At 33.9% G+C, this 22334-nt stretch overlaps 1 protein-coding gene across 12 annotated transcripts in view; it reads left to right on the top strand.

Moving 5' to 3' along the window:
* Smr (nuclear receptor corepressor smrter) overlaps positions 1-20814 on the top strand; it is a 137650-nt gene extending 116836 nt beyond the window's left edge. For 9 of the 12 annotated variants that reach the window (XM_076531776.1, XM_076531779.1, XM_076531781.1 and 6 more), the window contains 7 exons: positions 7566-7883; positions 8085-8461; positions 8957-9229; positions 9852-10311; positions 10380-12313; positions 12400-12611; positions 12698-20814. In XM_076531776.1, coding sequence (XP_076387891.1) covers positions 7566-7883; positions 8085-8461; positions 8957-9229; positions 9852-10311; positions 10380-12313; positions 12400-12611; positions 12698-13454 — 4331 coding nt within the window. In that variant the 3' untranslated portion in view covers positions 13455-20814. The remainder of the gene's footprint in view (positions 1-7565; positions 7884-8084; positions 8462-8956; positions 9230-9851; positions 10312-10379; positions 12314-12399; positions 12612-12697) is intronic. The other 3 variants (XM_076531785.1, XM_076531780.1, XM_076531777.1) reach the window with 2 other exon arrangements.
* Positions 20815-22334: the final 1520 nt, after the last annotated feature.

Here is a 22334-nt window from a genome sequence, read left to right as displayed (position 1 = left end):
AGGTCGGAGGTTAGGCCGAAAACAGCATCGATTTCCTTTACTTATAATTTTAATTTATGCATTTCTGACGACTCGTTTGATTTGTACCCTGGTTACAGTGAGGAAGTGCGCCGAAGTGTAGACCATCTATCTTTTTTCGTTTTTAACTATACCGTCCTTATTTGTACTGATTTTTTTTTTAAATATTTAAATAAAGGTCCATTTTAACCGAATTCATCAAAAGATTTGATTTTTCTTAAGCGACAAAACTCTGACGATCTTTTAAAGATAGGCCCGTTTTAGGTTGCGTCATACTGGTCTCCCTCCTTAACTGGTTAATTGTAATTGAATCATTTAATTGTTAGTATTAAAATTAAAGACCGATAGAATTACAGCAAGAATAATATGTGATCATAATTCACTAAATACAAAAATAATGTATAACCATAATTGGTTGTATACTATTTTTAACTATAGTAATATTAGTTATTTTAGTCCCATCATAGTCGCTCTTATAATAATAATTACTCTTATTATTTATATTTTTGCACGTCGTATGAATTGAAACAACTCCTTTGCCCTTCCCTTTGCATATTTTCTTCGCCTCTTCTGCCGCTTTGAGCCTCTGCCTCCAGTAGTGAAGAAAATTTAACGGACCTCCAATAATTCATTCATAATTCATTCATTTATTTATTTCAAAATAAATAATGAGATAGCGTACAGTTAATTAATCAAATGAAATATAGCACATCAAAGAGCACTTTGATGCATTCAAAATGACATATTACAAATATGTATCAAGAATAATACTTTTATTCGTTTAAAAAAGTACAAACGAATTTACATAACTAATATACTGCTTTATGATCCATCTTAGTATAAAAACGCTCAATTAAAAACTAAAGCAAATCATAACAGGAAATTAAATTAATAACAAATAATAATTATTTATCTAATACAAAGTAACTGTAGGTTTTAGTAATGAATATTACTTAATTAAGATAACATTTATTTATAAATATTAATCTAATGTTATTTGCAAATTTTTAATATTTTTTTATAGATATTGAAAAAACTTCAAAGTTGAGGTTAAAGGATATAAAAATAAAATTTCGGAATTTGTTTCAGAAATTATCATTTTTATGAAAGTTTCAATGTATATGATATTTCAGAAACTTTTATACATAACTTTCCGAAAAAGCAGAAATTTAATTGCATTCAAACCAATTACATTCACAATTATAATGAGTAAGCATAAATTTAAAATTATTATATATATTTTTATAATAAATGAAAATTTAAAATAATTATATGTAATAATTGATTAAATTGAAATTTTAAGTAATTATATATAATAATTGAATAAACACATATAAGTTTAAAGTAATTTATATACAATTACTGAATAAATATAAACTCAAACTAATTATACGTTTAAGCGCTTAAACGTTTTCAGCATCTAATAAAAGCTGTCATAGGGCGTAATTCGTATTGTCAGAAATAGTTCTAGATCGAGTTGAAAATCGCAAGGAAAATTGGAGATAAAATTGCAAATGGAACACGATCAGTCTACCATTTTGTTCATAGATTCCTTGTCGCTGCGTGAGTCGAAGCCGAAGCACATAAAAAAAAAAAACACATATTTGCATTTAATCATTTTTGTCGGACCGACCGTTCTGTAATCTCATAAATAAGTAAATAGAAAAACGCTTCGTCTCGATGCTTCGAGCGAAACGCTGGCGCAAAAGGGAAGAGAACAAACCCCCTTTCGGTTATTCGTTTTAATTTCCGTACCTTGTTCGTGAAATGAATCTGCTCGTTGAACACACCATTCAGAAAGTATACATCCAAATGTTCTTCATGATAACACATTTTGACAATGAATTTTAATCGTTTGGATATAAGGAGTCATGGTAATTACCGTCAGGTGAAAATGTTTAGAGTAAGGTAAATTTCTTAGTGCTTAAACGTGTTCTGATAATTAACAGTTGAGTGGGAATTTTATTGATATTTTTGCTTGTTTTGGACGTTTAAACTAATTAGAATGGAATAACACAATTAGCTTTACTGATATTATAAATTTCTATAACTCAGTACTTATATCATGGAAAAATATTACTCAGAAATTCGCTGATCAAATGATCGAATAATCAAATTCCTAAATTTACAAATTTAGAATCTACAATTTTTCAAAAACTCTAATCTTCAAATTTTCGAATTCGAAATTTTCTATAATTCAATAATCCAATTTTTCAAATTCGAAATTGTCTACAATTCAATAACCCAAATTTTCAAATTGAAAATATTCACTTTGAAATTTCCGATTTAAAAATTTCCTGACTACGTCAAATAAAACTTTGTTTCCTTGTCGAAAACCCTTCAAAAAAACCTTAAATCTTAGATTTCTTATTTTCAATAAGAAAAATTGTTAAGAATTTTTTTGTCAGAATATAAATTTACTTTCATCAAAACGAAGAATCATTGTATAAGCTGTTTTACGTATTATCCATTATTTTTTTATTTTTATAGTTTAGTTTCAATATAAAAGTAAGTGGTCATTAGAAGTTATAAGTCTAGTGTTAAATTCGTTTTATAATGACACGAGTAGGGAAGGGAATACTTTTTTTTTAAATTGTAATTAATTACGTAATCTAGTAATAGTTTTATGTAATTTTTAAATAGCAAAATTATTTTAGATTTATTATATAATAGAGAATTCGAATTAACCTTATTTCTTATCAATTTTCTTAAGTATTGAAATGAAGTATTGTGTTTTTGCACTTATTAATAATATAACACTGAACAAATATTATATCTTTATATGATGTATGATACTACATTATGTTTTATTATTATGTTCTTATATGATATTAGGCTATATTGTAATGGCATTGCATTATATGTGACGTTATATTATATTTAGTAACATATTGATAAAAAGTGACTGTAAAACAAGAGAAACATGTACTAACACTAGAAACCCTGGCCATCAAATAGGACCACGTATGAAAATTTCACTTTTATAGCTATAACATTATGTCACATATGGAAAAATGTTTTAGGTCATGCAAATTATTACTAAATACGTTGATAACGATATAACATATACATAGCAATTGATTTGCTACTATCGTGATAACAATCAAATATGTGTGGGTGATGAGCGGTTAAAGGTCATGCCAGTGTGTACGTTAGGTTCGAATATCGAAAGCGCGTGAGGCCTTTAGTGAATGGAACCTTCTCCAAAAACTAGTTTACAACTCTCCAAGCACCACATTATCTGTGTTCGAAAGAATTACAAATATTTGGAAAAATAATGAAGATATAAAAAAGTTATAGTGTATCATGTCAGTAGCTAATAAATTATATCATTAGAATTTGAACAGACCTCCTAATTTTACGGAAAACGTAAACAATGTTAAAAATTTGTAGTGGTCCTAATTCGACGACCAGGGACTGTAAATTGCCAGCAGTTGCGGATTATGGTGTATTAATCACATTTTCTTTCAGACCATAATTCCCTAGTTATAATAAATGTCCAAAATTTCTTTGTGTTTACACATATGCACGTGGACAATCGCTATCAAAGGGAATGCTTAATTAACAGATGGGCTGCGAATGTACCGGGTATTAAGAAAATAATGATAGTAGCTTACAGAGATAATTCTCCATATTCAAGTGTCGAACTTTTACAAAGCAAAATTAAAATAACATAAACATAATGAAGTCATATTGTACCTACTATCCACAAACTGATATATTGACGGAGACATTAAAGTGAACGAAGTATCTTCGTTATGTTCATTATCGAAATTTTAAAGCATGTATGTGTACACAATTTTTGTTAAGAAATATTTGATTACTTAATACTATATGTAACAAAAAACTGAACAGATTGCAAAGAATAATGTGAATTTATTCCTAAGAGTTAATGTACCTGTTAATAAGATTGAGTATGTAGTTACTGTGGGGATTTGAAAATTTGGGAGATTGAGAAATTTAACAGTATGGAAATTTAAAATTTCTGAAATTTAGGTATTTGGGAATTTAGAAATTTGAAAACTTGAGAACCTAATGACTTGGTAATTTAAAAACTTGAAAACTTGAAATCTGAAAAGCTGAAAAATTAAAAAATTTGAAAATTTGAAAACTTGGAAATTGAGAAACTGGAAAATTTTTAAAATTGAGAACTTGCAAACTTAAAAATTTGAAAACTTGCAAACTGGGAAACTAAATAATTTGATAATTTAAGAAATTGATAACTTATCAGCTGGGAAACTGAATAGTTTGATAATTTAAGAAATTGATAACTTGATAATTTAAAAATTAATAACTTAAAAATTTGAAAATTTAAAAGTTGTGAAATTTGAAATAGTGAATTTGGAAATTTGGGAATCTGAAACTTCAAGAATTATGAAAGGCAATACATAAATTTTCAGGTTTACATTATTTAATTCCTAGCACATTTTTACTTGCAAAAAACCTCCATTGCATCTAATTACATATGACTAAACACTGCTCCGGTTATCAACATTCTACTAACAATAACTACTGCATATATTTCTTTTTACGTCCGAAAAAGTCGTAAGTCATCAATTCCTTTGAAAATAAGTTATGAATATCTTGACTGAAAATCGTTCGGTCGTATAAAGAGAAACGAGAATTATACGCGTGGGAGAAGGTAAAGCCGGTTAAATGAGTTGGAGAGAAAGAGGGAAAGGTGTACAAGACGAGAGTTCTCTCGCGATACCCTTTGTAAAATATTCAAGGTGTACTCCTTGTCGTTGGCCCGTTTCGAGTCAGCTTAATTAGCACGTGGCTAATACTTCTCTTACCCCTTTCTTCTTCTTCTCCCTTTCGGTGTATCATTCGAACGAAGCTCTGTAATGTTCTTCCGATTGTGGCTTTTGTTATGTAATCTGGATTATTTGGAGAACACAAACGAAAAATAGTTCTGTTCGCTAAAAATACTGTTATATTCGGATATATGACTGTTTCTAAAATAAATCGTTTTACACTATTTGATTTCCCCTCCTACATTAAATAATTTTTATAATAACAATTTTTTCGTAAATTATTCATTTGATATGTACCTTGATAATTGATATTTAGTTACGGACTCAGTTCTCAGTTTGTATCTAAATTTAAAGCACAACTTAAATATTAATTTAGTTTAAAATTTGATGATAAAAATGTCAGAATTTAATGTTTTTGAATATTTAAGAATTCGAGAATTCTGAAACTTTAGAACATAGAAATTTAGAGAACTGGAAATTCGATGATTTAAAAATTTTTTAATTTAAAATTAAAAGATTTGGTAATTTGAAAACTTAGGATATTTTTAGAAAATCCTAAATTTAGAAATTTGTGAATTTAAGAATTTAAAAATTTAGGCGTTTAGAAATTAAAAAATTTGAAAATATCAAAAATATATAAAATATAGGAAAAATGAAAAACAACAAAGTTTTATATGTGCGTATTGTTTCACTGACCCAAACGCTGTTACGTTTTTTGACGTGCATCTTCTGAGTATACGAAATGTCTTCCGTTCAGTGGTGGGGATAATATTTTCGCTTACATCGAGACTGTAGTGTATCAAGGTTGGAGTTATCGAGGTTCAAGCGTACAAATATTCAACGTATTTCACACATTTCCCATATTGAAGTTCCACGAACATGTAGCAATCGTGTAGTAATCTCCGGAGACCTGTCACACGCTATACTCGTACCTTTCGAAACGTGGAGAAAATTACTGTTGACGCAGGACTACCGATGTTATATTGGTCGCATACAACCAAGAGTAACGGAAGGGTGATGGCTATTGCGGGAATGAGAGGAAGAATTGTCTACCGAACAATCGTACAAACGCCATGCGAGAGAATATATTCGCGACACTGATTGGCAGTTATTCCCCTGGTGATATAGGAATTGGTTCTCATAATTTAATCGTTGCACAGGTTCCTCTAATATTATGGAACCCAGGTAGAATTGATCGGATAATTGCTTCGAGTCCCTATTAAAAGTCAGCCTTTTTAATTAACGCAATTGTAGTTCGTTTTTATTATCGAACAATTTTATCTAAATTAATTGCTTCAACCGCTGCTTCTGACAACAGCCGATCATCCCCAAGTGAATCCTTCTATACGTGACTTTGTAACTACACAATTAAAGGTTGAGTAGGAACACTCAAAAATATAGGAATTGTTTATTTTCGTATTGACACTAAATTCACATTTACTTTGAAATTAAAAATGAAGTTGAAAAATAAATGAACAAATGATAAAACATTTTACGCGAAATCTACCAATAAATAATACACACTTACTATGAAATTAAAAATGTCTTTAAATAATAAGTAAACAATGAAACACAAATTAATATACACGTTGATTTTTTATTTTGATGAAAATCATCGTAGATTTCAAGAAAACCATATTAAAAATTTTGTAATTTAAAATAAAAAACTTATAAATAGGTCATTTGACCAAGTTCGCAAAATCAGAAATTTGTAAATTCTCAATTAAAAACTTCGTAAATTCCAAAATTGATGAATTAAAAACCAAGATATGTGTTTGTCAGTATAGAGTGTAACATACTTCCCATCACGTTTGAAATGTACAATTATAAGCTGGAATGATGGCAGCCGGCCAACTGAAACTTCCACATATCACCCATTCTGTACTTTGTAACCCTTTGTGTTACCAATTCATCGTTTAACTAATTGCGAGAAACTCTCGTGTGCCTTTTCCATGTATCCGTTTAAGAAAATTGATTTATTGCATTACCGTCAATCAACTCCAACTGTCATCTCCTGAGCTTCGAACGTTGCTTCTCATCGCCACTAAACAGTTTAAAGTTTAACCCAAATCATAGTCAGTCAATGAAATTATTTCATCGCGATACATATGCGGTTGAAATATCTGGAACGAATAATTAATCGTATTCTTCCGCTTTCCGGCTGCTTTTTGAATGACCTGGTACTTAGCAAATGACCTCGCGACTCGCGATAATGGCCAGGAGAATAAAGTTAAATTTTTCACCTGGAACACCGTTGCGGTAAAACCAGCAAAGCGAGATCCTACCGTGTCTCCTCTTGCCTCTACGCCAATGTTTGCGACTGCGGGCGAGAGAACTTTTTCATTGGCTACCCTTAATTAGTTAACCAGCAAAGTCTCGGTAATTATTCTGTTTCTCGCTCAGTTTCCTCTCTCGGCTACCACCACTACCTTCTCCTCGTTTCACCACCATCCCCGTTCTATCTTTTTTTCTCTCCTGTGGCTCTCCCCATACAAACGATGGCACTCGTGTTTTCACTCGAGTTCCTTCGCCGACAACTTGCCACGATTATTCCTCCCTGTTTGCCCGACTGTATGACGAAGAAAATAGTGGACTATATGACGAAGAAAATAGTGGAATCTTGGCTTACGTCCATGCGTACTACAATTTTAACTGTTGTTCCAAAAGTGATTTCCACATCTGTTCCTTCTTGCGAGAGTAAATTTGTATCTGAAAGGCAATACTTTGAATGTCAAATGTCCTCTGATGAATAGCTAAGATAATCGCATATAATTGTTTTTGCTGTTCCAGAAAGCGGCAGGCAGATTGGTCCTCACGCCTGTACAGTTTGCCAAAACATTGTTGAGGGAAACACACAGAGTAGAGCTTTGCCACGGAGTCAGGCGTCTCAGTACGGCTTACGAGAGGATCAAGTGACACCTGGTGCACGCGTGTGCAACACCTGTAGGTGCAAAGCCGTAAGAGGACGATACACGGCGTGTCCGCTGTTAGGATGTCCGAACTTGAACAATACCAGCTCGAAAACGAGAGTGAAAAGGCTGCGTGCACTGCCCGCGAAATGGCTTGATCTACCAGCTGAAGTTCGCGATCCTATTATACAGGAATTTCGTAAGTATTTCTTATTACGTTCAAGAGGATGGTAGAAAATGACCTGAGACTACCATTTCCTAACTCAATAGATCCTCAGAAATTATTGAAGCAATTAATACAGGCGTGTTATGGTATGCTTTTTCGACCCCCGCATTATCAGTCACTGTTATAATAAAAATTCTAATGTAATTATATAAAGTGAACGAATAATTCTTTCAGAAATACCAAACAACGCGACAAAATGTTGTTCAGCCTGCTTCAATCGAATATCCCGTCGATTGGCACCGCACCTAACCGGTGGTACCGAAGTGCCCGAAGACTCGGCCGATTCCTTGGCTCGACAGTGGACAGACGAGGAGCTAGAACAACTCAGAACAGCCCTCCGAGAGCACGGTACAAACTGGGTAAAGGTGGCTGAACAAGTACCTGGAAAGACGAATCATCAATGCAAAAACTACTACTTCGCTTATCGGAAGAAATTGAGCCTAGATCAGGTGGTTGCAGAATATTATCAATCCTTGGGCGAAGAGAGAAGACCTTGTTTAACGGATGAAGAAGAAAGTGGCAGCAGTACAAGTAGCTGCGACGAACTTGCGGTACGTTTTGGAGGATCCTTGAAGGATTAGCTCTTTCGTTAAAATATCATATAAACGAATATATTATTATGCAAATGAAATAATAATATACGTAAATCAATAGTAGTGACCCGTTTTATATGCGCATACCAAAAATTTACAATTAATATTTACCAAATTATTCACGTGCTAGACAATTTTTAATAAGATCAAAAATTAGTGTTAGATTAAGTAGTACGCGTTGAACTTAACATTATAAGGCATGTTGTTTTTATAATATGCTGATTGATGCATTTGGGACATCAGACCAAATGTAATTTTCATTAATAAGTTTTATATAAATAGTCGTTGTTTCATTTAAAAACTTAAAGCTCATATTGAAGGAAGTTTAGTTCTAATTGTTTAATTCAGTTTAATTCTAATTGTATAAAAAGTTACTTTAATTTATAGCTTCAAATATTTTAGTAATTAGAATTTATAATAATTTATTAATAATTGTATATTTTTTAACTGTAGGTACACGACTCAAGCGATACAGCCAGTGCAGGTAGTCCAGCTAACAATCTATCAAGTGGTACACCAGGGACACCAGGTGCTTCTGCATCCTCTAATTTGCCGATGTCCTTTTCACGATCAGCAGACCAAAAGCTTGGCGATAAGCTAGCAGATATCGCTGTAGTATCTTTAGTTCCACCGGTGAGCATAGGTTCATCACAACAGTCTTCCACCAGCGGAGGTAGCAACGCTGCTTCGGCTGGCACTAGAGAAGATTATGATAGTTCTGCCACGGTAAGATCAACTGTTTAGTCTATTTTGAATCAGAAACAATGTAAAATATAAGACAAGTTATTTCATATGAAGAAAGATATTTTAATACGTTCTATGTCATTTTTTTAGAAACAGAAATTTAATATTTAAATAAAATTAGAAGAGCAACAAAATTATAGGAAGGTCCATATAGTCCTGATTTTTTCGTAATTAAGTGTCGGAACATAATTTAAAATACGTCGAAATGTTATTTAATCAATCTTTATTATTGTTCCTTTTTATTTAAGTTCTTTTTTTAATATTACCCTTTAATTTTATTTTACTTTACTTTGCTTTTTTATCATAAATTCACTTACATTTTAATTGTATAGTTTTTACTGTAATGTACGCAATTGGAATCGTATGTATCTAAACTAGTTCTAAAGCATAATAAAAAATAAAATTTATAATTGACCATCTCAGAAAATTTAAGAAAAAATATACCAAATTATACAACTCAAAATTCCTTAAAATTATGTGACACGGAACGTATTAAAAATACTTGTATTTATATTTTTTTTCTTCATTATTTTCTAGTTGTTAAATGAGAAAGAACTTTATATCTTGATAGGGCCGTCTGATAGAGGTTCGCTGATTGTTTCAGGAGACGGCGGACGAAGGTCAGGGCAGTACCGATTTAGAAAATAGTAGCGTCGTTGTGACTCTGACAACTGCCAGTAACAACGCTACACCACTGCAACAACACCAGCAGACTCATCAACAGGTTCCACCACCTTCTCACTCGCCACCTTCAACAACGAACAACTCTAATCCTCTAACCGTTAAAGATCTGATGCTTGGTGTCATTGAAATGCAATTGAAATGCAATCCTAATAGTCCAGCTGGTACTAGTGGATCATCAGTACCAGTCAATTCTGGAACACCAACGATATCTAGTATATTGAGGACGGATCATCGAAATGACATTACTTTTGTACGCGAATATAAACCGTCGTCCACTATGGCAAATACTAATATGCCGAGGGACTCGAATTTGGCAACTTTGTCGGTGGTATCGGGTCCTCATCATGGACATCGTTCTGCTCCTAGTCCTCAACAAATTGGTAAGTTCGATACTCTTCTACAATTTCATTGAAAGAATTTAACTACTATACTGAAATTGCGTTATCAGGTCAAATACAAGCAACAATTACTCCCTGTCCACCTGCGCCATCGAGCAGCCAATCTTCAACTTCGGATATCCTTCCGAAAGAGGGATTAGTTGTAATGCAAGTGCAACAAGCGCTTCGGGAAACCGAAGGAACGCTGGACTTGAGTATCAAAAAGCCACGGCAACAAGAATACAATCATTCCTTACAAACGCTTCATAAACCACCGACAGTGACTCTTTATCGGCCAGAACCTCCCCCTGGTGCTTACTACCATCCACATCCTCATCCTGAACAAGGACGTGGTGCAAAGAGTCCTCTGGTGTACGCATCTTCGCCACGACCTCAAGCACCTCTTACGCCTAAAATGAACAAAGTTGCCGTACCTCCACCTCATCCAAAATTATCTCCCAAGTTAAGTGCTATGGGAACAACGGGTCATAAGAGCGGCTCCATCACGCACGGTACACCTGTTTCTAGTGCGCGTTACGAGGGTCTACTCAGACAGATGACACCTCCAGGAAATCCTGGCAGTGTCGCTGGTACTCCAAGCGTTACGAGTGGTCCCAGTGCTGTTAATGCTCCTAGCAATCAAGGACCTAAGGAGACGGGATCTATTACTCAAGGAACTCCAGTTCATCCTTTCGCGGTGGACAAACGTGCGCCGATGTATGACTATCATAGAACTATTAGACATTCGCCTGTGACAACGGGCAGCATTCCTGGACAAGGACAAAGTCAAGCAGGAACAGCAGCAGTGGTCGTAACTCACAGCAACCAATACAACTCTTACTCGAGTCGACCACCGCCTAGTTACACGATGGAACAACAATTGTCCTCGAGACAGATCATTATGAACGATTATATAACCAGTCAACAGATGCATGCGCGTAGTCGAAGTGGTGGTGCGTCTGAAAGTAGCAATAAGAACGAGGTACCGTCGACGTTGTATTATACAAGCACTCCTCCGCCCCAAACGCATACACCATCTCGACAAGGAGTTATACAGAGGCATAATCCACAAAAACAGATGCATTATCCACCTCCGCCACCAGGATTGGAAGCATTTTCCAGTTTAGTAGATGTCGCTGTGCAACAACCAAGTCTTCCAGTTCCTCATCCACATAGTCATCCTGCCTCTGGAAGCAGTAGTCACGAAGGCCTTGGTAAGACAATGGCGGACAGACTATTGGCTGATCGTTACGGAGACAAGCATCGTCTAGCCATACATCAAGATCACAGAATGGCTGTGGCTCATCATCATCAGCGAGACAGGGAAAGAGAACGTGATCTGGTTCACTTGCGTGAGAAAGAAGAATATAGATTGCAACGAGAGAAAGAAATTCAGCAGCAAGAGCATCGATTAGTTCAGCAAAGAGAAAAGGACGTGCAACATGCTGATCATAGATTGTCGATACAGCAAAGAGAGAAAGATATGCAACATCCTGATCATCGTCTTACCGTCCATCAACAAAGAGAAAAAGAAATTCATCAGCAAATGGCAGTAGCAGCTGCCCAACGAGAAAAGGAACATCAAGAGCATCGTTTTTCTGTGCAGCAAAGAGAAAGAGATTTGGCGCACTTGCAACAGCAACAACAGCAACAACAACATATTCAACAGCATATTCAACAACAACAAAGAATGGAAGCTGAAAGAAGACACATGGCTCAGTTGTACAGAGATCAACAACAACAATTGGATAGGGATAATAGGTTAATAAGTACCGGATTTACTCAATCCAGACTTCAACAACCACAACAGTCGCAACAGCAGCAGCAACAACAACAATCGTCCTCTAGGCAAAGTCAGTCCTCCAATCAACAGCAGAACGAAACTGCGTCTACTTTAACCGCCGCCAGCTTGATAGATGCTATTATAACACATCAAATTAATCAAAGTGTTGAAAATACTGGTGGAAATTCTCAACCACAGCGACCTGGTGATCGTCTTTTCCAGGTAGGTTGAAGTTCCTAACGATACTTCCTATATTCTATTCTTTCCTTGTTGAAAGTTCATGTATATAGATGTGTTTTATACGCTAGAAAACTTTTCAGGGATTCCACAGAGAAGCTCCAATAGAACCTAATGGTATGGCCCATAGTCCTGCTGGCGAAGGAAATGGAGGAAACAGCGGAGCAGGAAGTGCGAGTGGAAACGGGAACGGAAACAAACCAATTACTCTTGGAGAACACGTTGATCATATTGTTTCCAAAGATTATGGACCTCCACATTCCTCGTATAGATCATATAGCGGGTAAGTCATTGGTGAAATGTTCATATAAATTTTTGCCATATTTTTAATTCATTTTCCTATGTAATAAAAACTGTATATTTGTTTAGGTATCAAATGTCGGAAGATCAATGGAAGAGACGGAAAGCCAATGAAGCCGATTCCGTTAAAGCTGGAGACGAGCGTCAGATAATTCGTGTAACGCAGCAACAATCGCAGCAGCAGCAACAGCAGCAACAACAACAACAACAGCAGCAGCAGCAGCAGCAACAACAACAGCAGCAGCAGCAGCAGCAGCAACAACAACAACAGCAACAGCAGCAGCATCAACACCAACAAACAGCATCGTCAGTAGGAAAGCAACAGTTCCATTCGGTAGAGCCCGTCTCGCCTCCAGAAGCGGGTACTAATCATTATGGTCGTCGCCTCTACGAAACAACCACTGCCACATCAACTTCCGGAACTCCTTCCAACAAGCCGCATCTTTCACCGCTGGATTACGTTAAGAATAAGATCGTTGAAGTGATGCGTACATCCGAGGACGATAAAGGTGGAAATACGGGTGATAGAAATGGAGGAAACGTGACAAGTGGGGAAAAAGACGAGAAAATAGGGGGAAATGTAGAGAGTCCTTCGAGCGGAGAAATGATGGTAGATGAGACACCAAATCAAACTCCGCAACCACCCGCACCAGCACCCACAACCACCTTCTATCCGTTTAGTGCGTTAGGCGTGCATACTGGTCCACCGCCAGCACCACCACCTCCAACATCGGGATCTGCTTCTGTGGCTAAATCCGAACAAATGCAAGCTGAACCGGCACCGTTGCTTTCCGCGCAGTATGAACCACTTTCTGACGAGGATTGATAGTCTAATAATTTAACCGCGTACAGATTAACACGCTGTGACAAGGTTCTTAGGCTATTTATGCGATTTGTTTACGCCCGACGAAAGTCTCATTCAGACTAAGATTCTAACGATTGAACGTTTCATGATTACCAATATTTTCGGGCGTCAGCCACCACGTTCTTACCGGTCGTCGAAATTTTCTTACATGATGAATCGAAGGTATTCTCTGTTATCTTTCAGTTTCATCTTTCTTTTTCCTTTTTTTACACGAACTTTATCGTATTCCGAAATGGAGATTATAGTACGATGTTTTAAATAGAGTTTATTATTTTATACGGATTTCATCATTGTATTTTTAGTCGAAGATCATTTCCGTACTACGTGTAAAGTAGCCGTTTTACCGAAGCATTATTTTAAATGCTAGTTCAGTGCATGGAAACACCTTCGTTCGAACGTAACAATAGCGTAATTTTAATTGATAATTAATATTTTTTTACGTATTACTTATTCCCGCGCTAAGATGTACTAAAGTTGTGTATAATTATCAGCTAGATTAAATATAAATATTTCTGTTTTCACCGCCATTTTTTTTAAGAAGACGCTTTTTAGATACTGTTTGTTTCTAACTTATCGTTGATAAAGGCACGAAGAACTTTTTAATTTTAAAACGACATAGAACGATCTGTACAGACTATAGGTGTAAAATTATAAAAACTTTCTGTACGACGTTGTGTACGTGTCGTCGTGATATTTAATTTTTTTAATGTATTTGAAACAATAGGAATCAACACAGTGAAACTTGTTGATGAATGAAATAATTGTTTTCCCGTACTTTTAATGTATTAAATACTCTAAACACGTTAACAGTCTCTTTTCAGACGAATATCGTTTTGCGTTCTTTGTTATTACACAGTGTACATACATCGTACGTAAGTTCTTAATCTTTTTTCGGAGCAACAAAATCCTTTCGATCATCCGTTTGGGCCGACGGCCCAAAGCATTATTTATAGATCGACCTGTGGAACGTCCAGGCTAGCCCAAGTTCACAATGGAGACGCTTTTTTTGTACATAATGAATGATATATAATCGTTAAACGATGATACAACGCTAAAGCATACGTGTTTTTATTTGGAATGAGTCTGTGATGTGTCTGGAATTAAATAGCTTCAACTGTTATATACCAGTGCGAAAAAAGTTAGCCAATTCGAAGAAGAGTTTACGTCAGATGTGTAAGACATATTGAACGCATTTTCGCACACACGGACAGTGCATTATCGTCTTACGTGAGAATCACTTTAAATGTTCTCTCTTTGGTGAAGTGGGTTTTAAAACAAAAAAAAGTGTAATTCTAAGTGTTGTACATAGTACACAATATTAATTTCTAAGTTGAACAAGTAGGTATATGATCGCTAGTTTATCGTATGCTATTGTAAGAGTCTAGATTTTAGTGTAAGTAACGTAGCTAGCATTTAGGGATTTAGACGCCATGAACTGACTAGGGAATACTTCCCAACCTACGTTCTCTTATTAATAAAAGAATATATGCAGGCGATTAAAAGAAAACTGATGGAATATCATCCGTCAAGCGAATGGATGTGAATTTATTTTATTTGATTGGAATTTAAAGAAAACCCGAATGTACGCTCTGACTATCAAAAAATACATTACGCAGTTACACGTTACAACACGTCAAGCATTGGTAAACATATTGTGTACACCTCAAGAATTTTTATATAGCCTAATTTTATACAGAGTATCCCAAAAAAGCTTGAACAACCTGAGAACTGTAGATTTACTGCATCGAAAAGGTCTTTATAAGTTCTTTGCGATTTAACAATCTACAGTTTTATTTCTCAAACGTAAGTGACTAAAAATTGACTTTTAAATGGCAGGCAACTAATTGGACCACTGATGGTACATTGTCTGAAGCCAGTACTCGCACAAGGGAGAGACAAAAAGACAGAGAAGAGACAAAGGAGAGAAGGAGGAGGATACTCAATTTTCAGTCGCATATATTCGAAAACGCAATGACATAATAATGGTAAAAGTCTGTTCCAATCTATTTTGGTATGGGAAAATGTACAATTTTCAGGTTATACAACCTTTTTAGGACACCCTGTACTTGTATGCAAATGAAGTGCAACCATATGCGGTCTGCCCCTCCATTTAGTCATGCAACAGTTAAAACGAGCCTGAGTCCCTCAACATATGAGCTGCTTTTTATTGCTACACCATAAATCGCTTCTACCAAAACGTTATGAGTTACATACAGAGTGTTTTAAAGTTAAACGATCAAATTTCACTAGTATATTTTACAAAAGTAGAAATAGGAAAATATGTTAAATACTTGTAGGTTTACAAATGCTTTATTATCAAAAAAACATTCATTCATTGCTCGATTAATCACTTCTATTAGTTCTTGCCGTGAATAGACGTTTACTGCACATTAAGCTCTCTAATATAAGTTTGTTTTTTAAATCTAATTAGTTTAAATCGAAGTTTTTCTGAAAGTCTAATGATATAAAATTTGAACATTCAGCGGGCTAGGTTTGTGTAACCATTCTTCAATCGCACCTCAAAATGCAGCATTTAGAAATGTCTACATTTTTAAATTTCCATTCTTGAATTCTAAATTTCCTAGTTTCCAAATACCTCAATTTATAAAACCATAAAGTTTCAAATTATTTCAGCGTTGACATGTTAATTTAAAAGAACTGAAACTGAAAGTCCTACTGAGGAATTATTTAAAAAATTTACAAAGGGACAGTCAGTTCCTAAGAATAAAATCTCAGCAACACATGATTATTTCAAATATTAAACATGGTTTCAAGAAGCGGTTTCAATAAATATCATCAGTGTACTTTTACGTCATTATTATATGTCAACGAGCCTGTTATTGCTTTTGAGCTATATTCTTATTATAATTTTTTTGTATGAATTCGTTGTATGCATATGTATATAACATTTATTCTCATTTTGACCCGTAAAATATTCTAGTAAATTTTGATCGTTCACCTTTTGGGACACTGTATACATACATATGTACGTGTACGTGTGTATATATTTCATTGCACACTTCTGTATGGTTGAGTAGCCAGAACTTGAGAATATATTCGGTCGGACAATGTGAGTGCCTCTACACATTTGCAGAGACTGTTGTTAAAGGAACACGTATCGTTCTGTTTTTATATGGTGGATCACGGTAACATCATCTTCGTTTCATTAATATTCTACACGTTGTGTCATTTCATTTGATAAGGTTCATGTCGAAGGAGTGTCCATTTGTGTACAAATTGCACGTACGTGAATACGTGTTCGATAGATATATTCGAATCATAGTGTCGGTAAACTAGAATTTGTTGCATATATACATACATACATGTATATGCGATACACAATTGTCTAATGTATAATGTCCAAAACGTCTCGAAACTGATGTTACGGATCTTACGAAGCCTCCATAACGGATCACGAATCGATAAATAATCATGTGAAATTTCAACACTTGTGTATTGATTATCATGCTTCTTCTACCATTTCACTTTTTATGGAAACGAAAGAGAAGTTGGATTTTTCCTAATCATTCGTATTCTTAGCACGGAGGACGAAATACTCCATAGTTTATAATTACAGCCAATGGTATATCGGGACGCTTCAGGATTGCGAATTCGTCGTTCATTACTTGCTAAGTTGCATAAATTATCATTTCTCTACAGTGCGAAATAAACAATCGCGTTTTCACAATAAAACGTTCAGAAAATTTTGTTTAACGCTGATTGCAAGGAAGCAGATTTTATCGCTGGGATTTTTACATGTTTTTAAACATTACACCAAAAGTCTAAGTCACAAGTTAGTTGAACAATGCAGAATGTACCGGCAATAGTGGAACAATAAGGCGGATTGTGATTTTTCGTGTAAAAATAAGTCAGAAATGCAGAATAAGGTTGCTGTATATATTTCGTTCTCGAGAAAAATGATTTTAAATATTCATTAGGGATATTTGGGGGCAGCTAAGAACTAGGCTTCACCTAAGGACAAATGAAGAGGAAAAAGCATTTCAACTTGTACTTTGATTTTAGGGAACTAAATATGACAACAATGGAAATTTCTAGTTTTTAAATTTTTTAATCAAATTACTAAATTTCCAAAAGTACTGTATTTTAATCTCTAAATTCTGAAACTACAGAGGCAAGAAGAAATTAGAAATTTCGAAATTTCTGCATTTTTAAATTCGCAAATATCGAACTTCACAAGTTTTTAAGTTCTCAAATTTTCAAATCCTAAAACTCGTAAAATATAAAATTTTTATATGCAAATTCCTATATGTTCAAATGCTAATTTCCAAATTATAAATTATCAAATTTACAAATTTCTACATTTCTGAAAAAATTCTGACTTTAAATTTTCAAATTCACATACAGTAAATATTCGATATGTGCACCATTCTCGGGTCTGAACTGGTGCAGATATCGTACAGTTCCTACATTTCGAGCGAAGGAGACTGAACGTAAACAAACAGTGACCTACTAGAAGGACACTCCTAATGCAAGAATGAAACTTTTTTATTTTTTATTTTTTTTTTTTTGTGAAATTTTTTCCATCATATTTGTAACATTTTTCTCATTAAAATGAGACAAAACACGACGTACTTCGAGCCATATTTACTTATAATTTCAAATGTTACGCGTACATCGATGACTTTACTCTAATAAGATATTGCAAGTAAATATAACTCAAATTACGTCGTGTTTGGTCTCATTTTAATCAGGAAAACGTCACGAATATGATGGAAAAAGTTATATAAAAAAATGGATGAAAAATAAAAAAATTACCAATGCTCCAGTATTGCAAACAATCGAACAGACTTTTGATCTTTGCCGACTGCCACGATCGTAGCATCTCTTTCTTTTTGACTCGCTATCCTCTTCGACGTGAGAAACTTTTATCGGCAATTAAACCAGTAAAAATAGTACAAATTATATCGTGTTTGGTCTCATTTTAATCGGAAAAATGTCAAGAATTAATTGGTAAAAGTTTGATAACGAAAAAGTCAAAATTAAAAAAGTTTTATATTTGTATATGTATTGCTTCACGGATATACCCGACCCCGGATCATGTTACATTTCTCGACAATCGAGCTTCACGGCGTCTGAAGGGGTCTTCCCCCCAGTGGTGGGGATAACTTTGGTGCACATATCGTACAGATCATTTGTGCACATATCGAATATTTACTGTATTTCCAATTTTCTAAATTTTCAAATTCTAAAAATCGGGAATTTCATAATTTTCATGTATACAAATTTTTAAGTTCCCAAACTAACAAATCATCGAAGTTAAAAATTCTTAAATTTCAAATTTTTATATTTTCAAAATATCATATTGTCAAATTATTAAATTTCTTGATTCTCAAATTTTGCAATTGTCAAATCTCAAATTTTCAAATGATTAAATTTTTCAATTCTGAAGTTTCTAAATTCCCAGATTTGCAAATTCTCAAATTTCTAATTTTGCCAATTCTCAAATTCCAAAATTTGCAAATGCCCAAATTTCAAAACTTTTAATTTCTCAATTTTTCAAATTTCAAATTTCCAAATTTCTAAATTTCGGAATTTTCAAAATTCAAAATACCGAGATTCATAAGTTTCCAAATTTTCAACTTCTCAAAAATTCATAAAATTCGAAATTTCAAAACCCCCAAATTACCAGACTGTTAAATTTCGAAATTTTTAGATTTTATAATTAAAAAACAGTACATAAATTTTATCCTGCGCTTTAAACTTATTTTTGAATGAAGAATCTCTCCCTATTATACCACCATTGTGACACTGTACATTACATTTAAGGTTAAAAAAATACGCAATCATCATTCGCGCTAATTCATTACCCAAACAGTGTCAAATTACAATATTCTTTTACGGTAATCGATAATATTTTGTTCGTAGAACTTTTCATTAATATTCAACAATATTTTAGTTTTCTATAGGAATATAAATCAAAGGAGCGTATTATTTCCATGATCCGATTGCCTAACGCGAAAGCAATCGAAAGAAAAATTAAACCGATCCAAGTTGTATGCGGAGACAGTATGAGAACCTCATTCGAATCGGTCGTAAGGATGATTCACAGTTAAATAGAGCTAATAAAAAACCGTGTTCCAGACGAAGAATAAAAAGACGAGGAACAAAAACGTTTCGAATTGTAAAAAATCGGAATCCTGAAGAAATACCATGTTAAATGCTTCCAGAACAGAAGGTGCAGAGGTGAACACGAATACGTTAAAACGAGAACGTGAAAAGAAATACGGGGTATCATCGACGATTTTATAACGCGATCACCGTGATCTGATTGTACTTCTCGAAGAGTGCCCTTGGCGTTTCTCTGCTTTCTTCTTTACTTTGAAACTGCACAACCGAACACGCGCGTTTACGTTTCCCGTTCTACAGATTTTAGCCGAGCGTAACTTTAAACACGTGTTGTCACGTTGAAATCTATCCGTAAATGATACATGTATGTGCTGAAAAGAATTGCGAATGCTCCTTGCTCTGTGGAATCGATCTTTGTATATGTATATACAAAAATATCATACGACGCGATCGTGTGTACAAATATTTTCAAGATTAACGTTTGCTCAGATTGAACCGTTTTAGAGAAACAGGAGATCTCAGTAGATAGGTGAGGCAGAGTCGAAAGCGGAGGTGCGTCGATGGCAACCCTCTTTTAAGGTACTTGGTAGCATCTTAAGAGATAAGACGAAGAAAAAAAAATAAAACATGAATATATCATTGATATGGACAGGCAAATCGCATCTAGACTATTATTATATAGACTAGACGACGTAACGTAATCGTAAAACGTCGTGTGTATGTACCTACTCGTTTGTAACCTGAAGGAAGGTCGATGTCTATCGTTCAATCCCTCTTATGCAAGAAGTCTGTATATAGGTAAATGATAAAACATGCCGAGGTACTCAGCTCCCTCCTAAAAACATTGTACCATATTTGATGATGATAATGATGATGATGCATATAATGCGGTCGCGCTGTATGCGTGAAACTAAGGTGACAAAAAAAAATGAAACAGGATTTAAAAAAGGGAAAAAAAGGAAAAAAGAAAAGAATAAGTGAAATATAATAATAATAATAATATTATTAATAATAATAATAATTAAAAGAAAAAAGGCTAAGAAGCGATATTACCTACGAGAACCCGCTATTAATGCGATTAATTCAAATAAAATTAACTACAATTAATAGCGAGCGAGAGCATACCACGCCTACAGTAAACTACAGGTGTAGCATACACGATAATATTATTATCAAAACAGTTCAATGTAAATTGTTATTTTTGTTGAAATAAAAATCACCTCCGTTATAATAACGAGCACGCCTTTGCTTCTGATTCTTGACTCTACATTGATGTCTTTTCTCTTATATTTCTTTGCCTTTCGAGAGCCGATACACAGAGCGTACATACACATACATCGTATTTTCAACACATTCAGTGCCGGATGAAGTTTCAAGTTTCTAAGAAATAACAATTCAAATTTCTTACTTGTGCCGCAAATGTTCGATTATAGGGAATTTCGCAGCGGTTCAGTATTAAAATAACGAATGTGCCTCTAATCAATTTCATGAGTCACCGGTGACTCACATGGCACGGAAAGTGTGTTAACTGAGTTTTGGGGATAGAAATTGATCTTAATATTGATCTGATTTACGGTTTAATCTTTAGAGTACGGAAAACGGAATTTTAGGGCCCGTTATTTGTTTTCATAAAAAAACATTGTATACTTCAATATAGTTATAACTCTACACGATATTAAAATACCAGAATATTGAAAAACTATTTTAAAATAGAAGTCTTCAATGACCCGATTCCGTTATTTATGTTTCAAAAATAGGCTCTGTACTTTAAAGATTAAATTCAATTTAACATTTCCCTTTTTTTGTACTAATATATTTCGTAACACTTGACTGAAGCTAAACCTACGATATGATGTACCTGTTGATGATATGGTACTAGGTAAAATTTAGTTACGGTCGTTTTACCACATTTTACTGCCTGTTCACGATATTGTATCCGTTACAATCGAACATCGATTCAAATTTTTCTTTATTCTGTTTTATACGTATAGGAAAAACGCGGACAAAATATACAAATAATATGAATGTTTATGTCCTTGCATCCAGTTAATAATTACTTTAAGTCAAATCTATACGACATTGCTCGCAATTGTGTGAACGATAACGTATTTTTACTTTATACAATTAACAATTTTACTTGAATCAATGAGAATCAACACATTGATTTTTTAAATCGTAAATTTTGAACTATGTCTAATTAAATATGTATTTGAAAGAACGTAATGCAATATGGAATGTAATTTCTGTAAATATAAAAAAGATATATTAATTAAAAATCAGTTCAAAATTTATTCAAATGTTTATTTATCTTTTTCAATTAATTCAAAAGTTTATTTTAATTCGGCCTGTTTTATTGAAAAGTACTTGAATGTAATTCTTTTTAAAAACATCGATGATACATTTTTTTATCATTTCCCATAATATAAAATTTTTACTGCTAATTTTCTGCTTAAGTCATTATTTATAAGTTATTGTAGTATTGTTTATTGTTCAAGATACAAATTTTGTAATACTAAATAGTACAAACGAATAAAACATACATTTCGCAGTAAAAATAATATTCTTAATGTTTTTCAGTGAACTTGTTCAAATAATTACGAGCGATGCTGTATATCCACAATTATACATCTTATACGTTAATTGAGCTGCTCACAAGCCAAAATGATTAACTCTAATTTTTTAATGTTTTTTGTTTTTAGTGTCAATACGCTTAATTAAATGTAAAACATAAAAAAAATGGAAGTAAATGGTAGT

Source organism: Megachile rotundata, chromosome 5 (assembly GCF_050947335.1).
Source record: "Megachile rotundata isolate GNS110a chromosome 5, iyMegRotu1, whole genome shotgun sequence".
In the NCBI taxonomy this organism is placed as follows: domain Eukaryota; kingdom Metazoa; phylum Arthropoda; class Insecta; order Hymenoptera; family Megachilidae; genus Megachile; species Megachile rotundata.
This window is presented reverse-complemented; position numbering and strand designations above follow the sequence as displayed.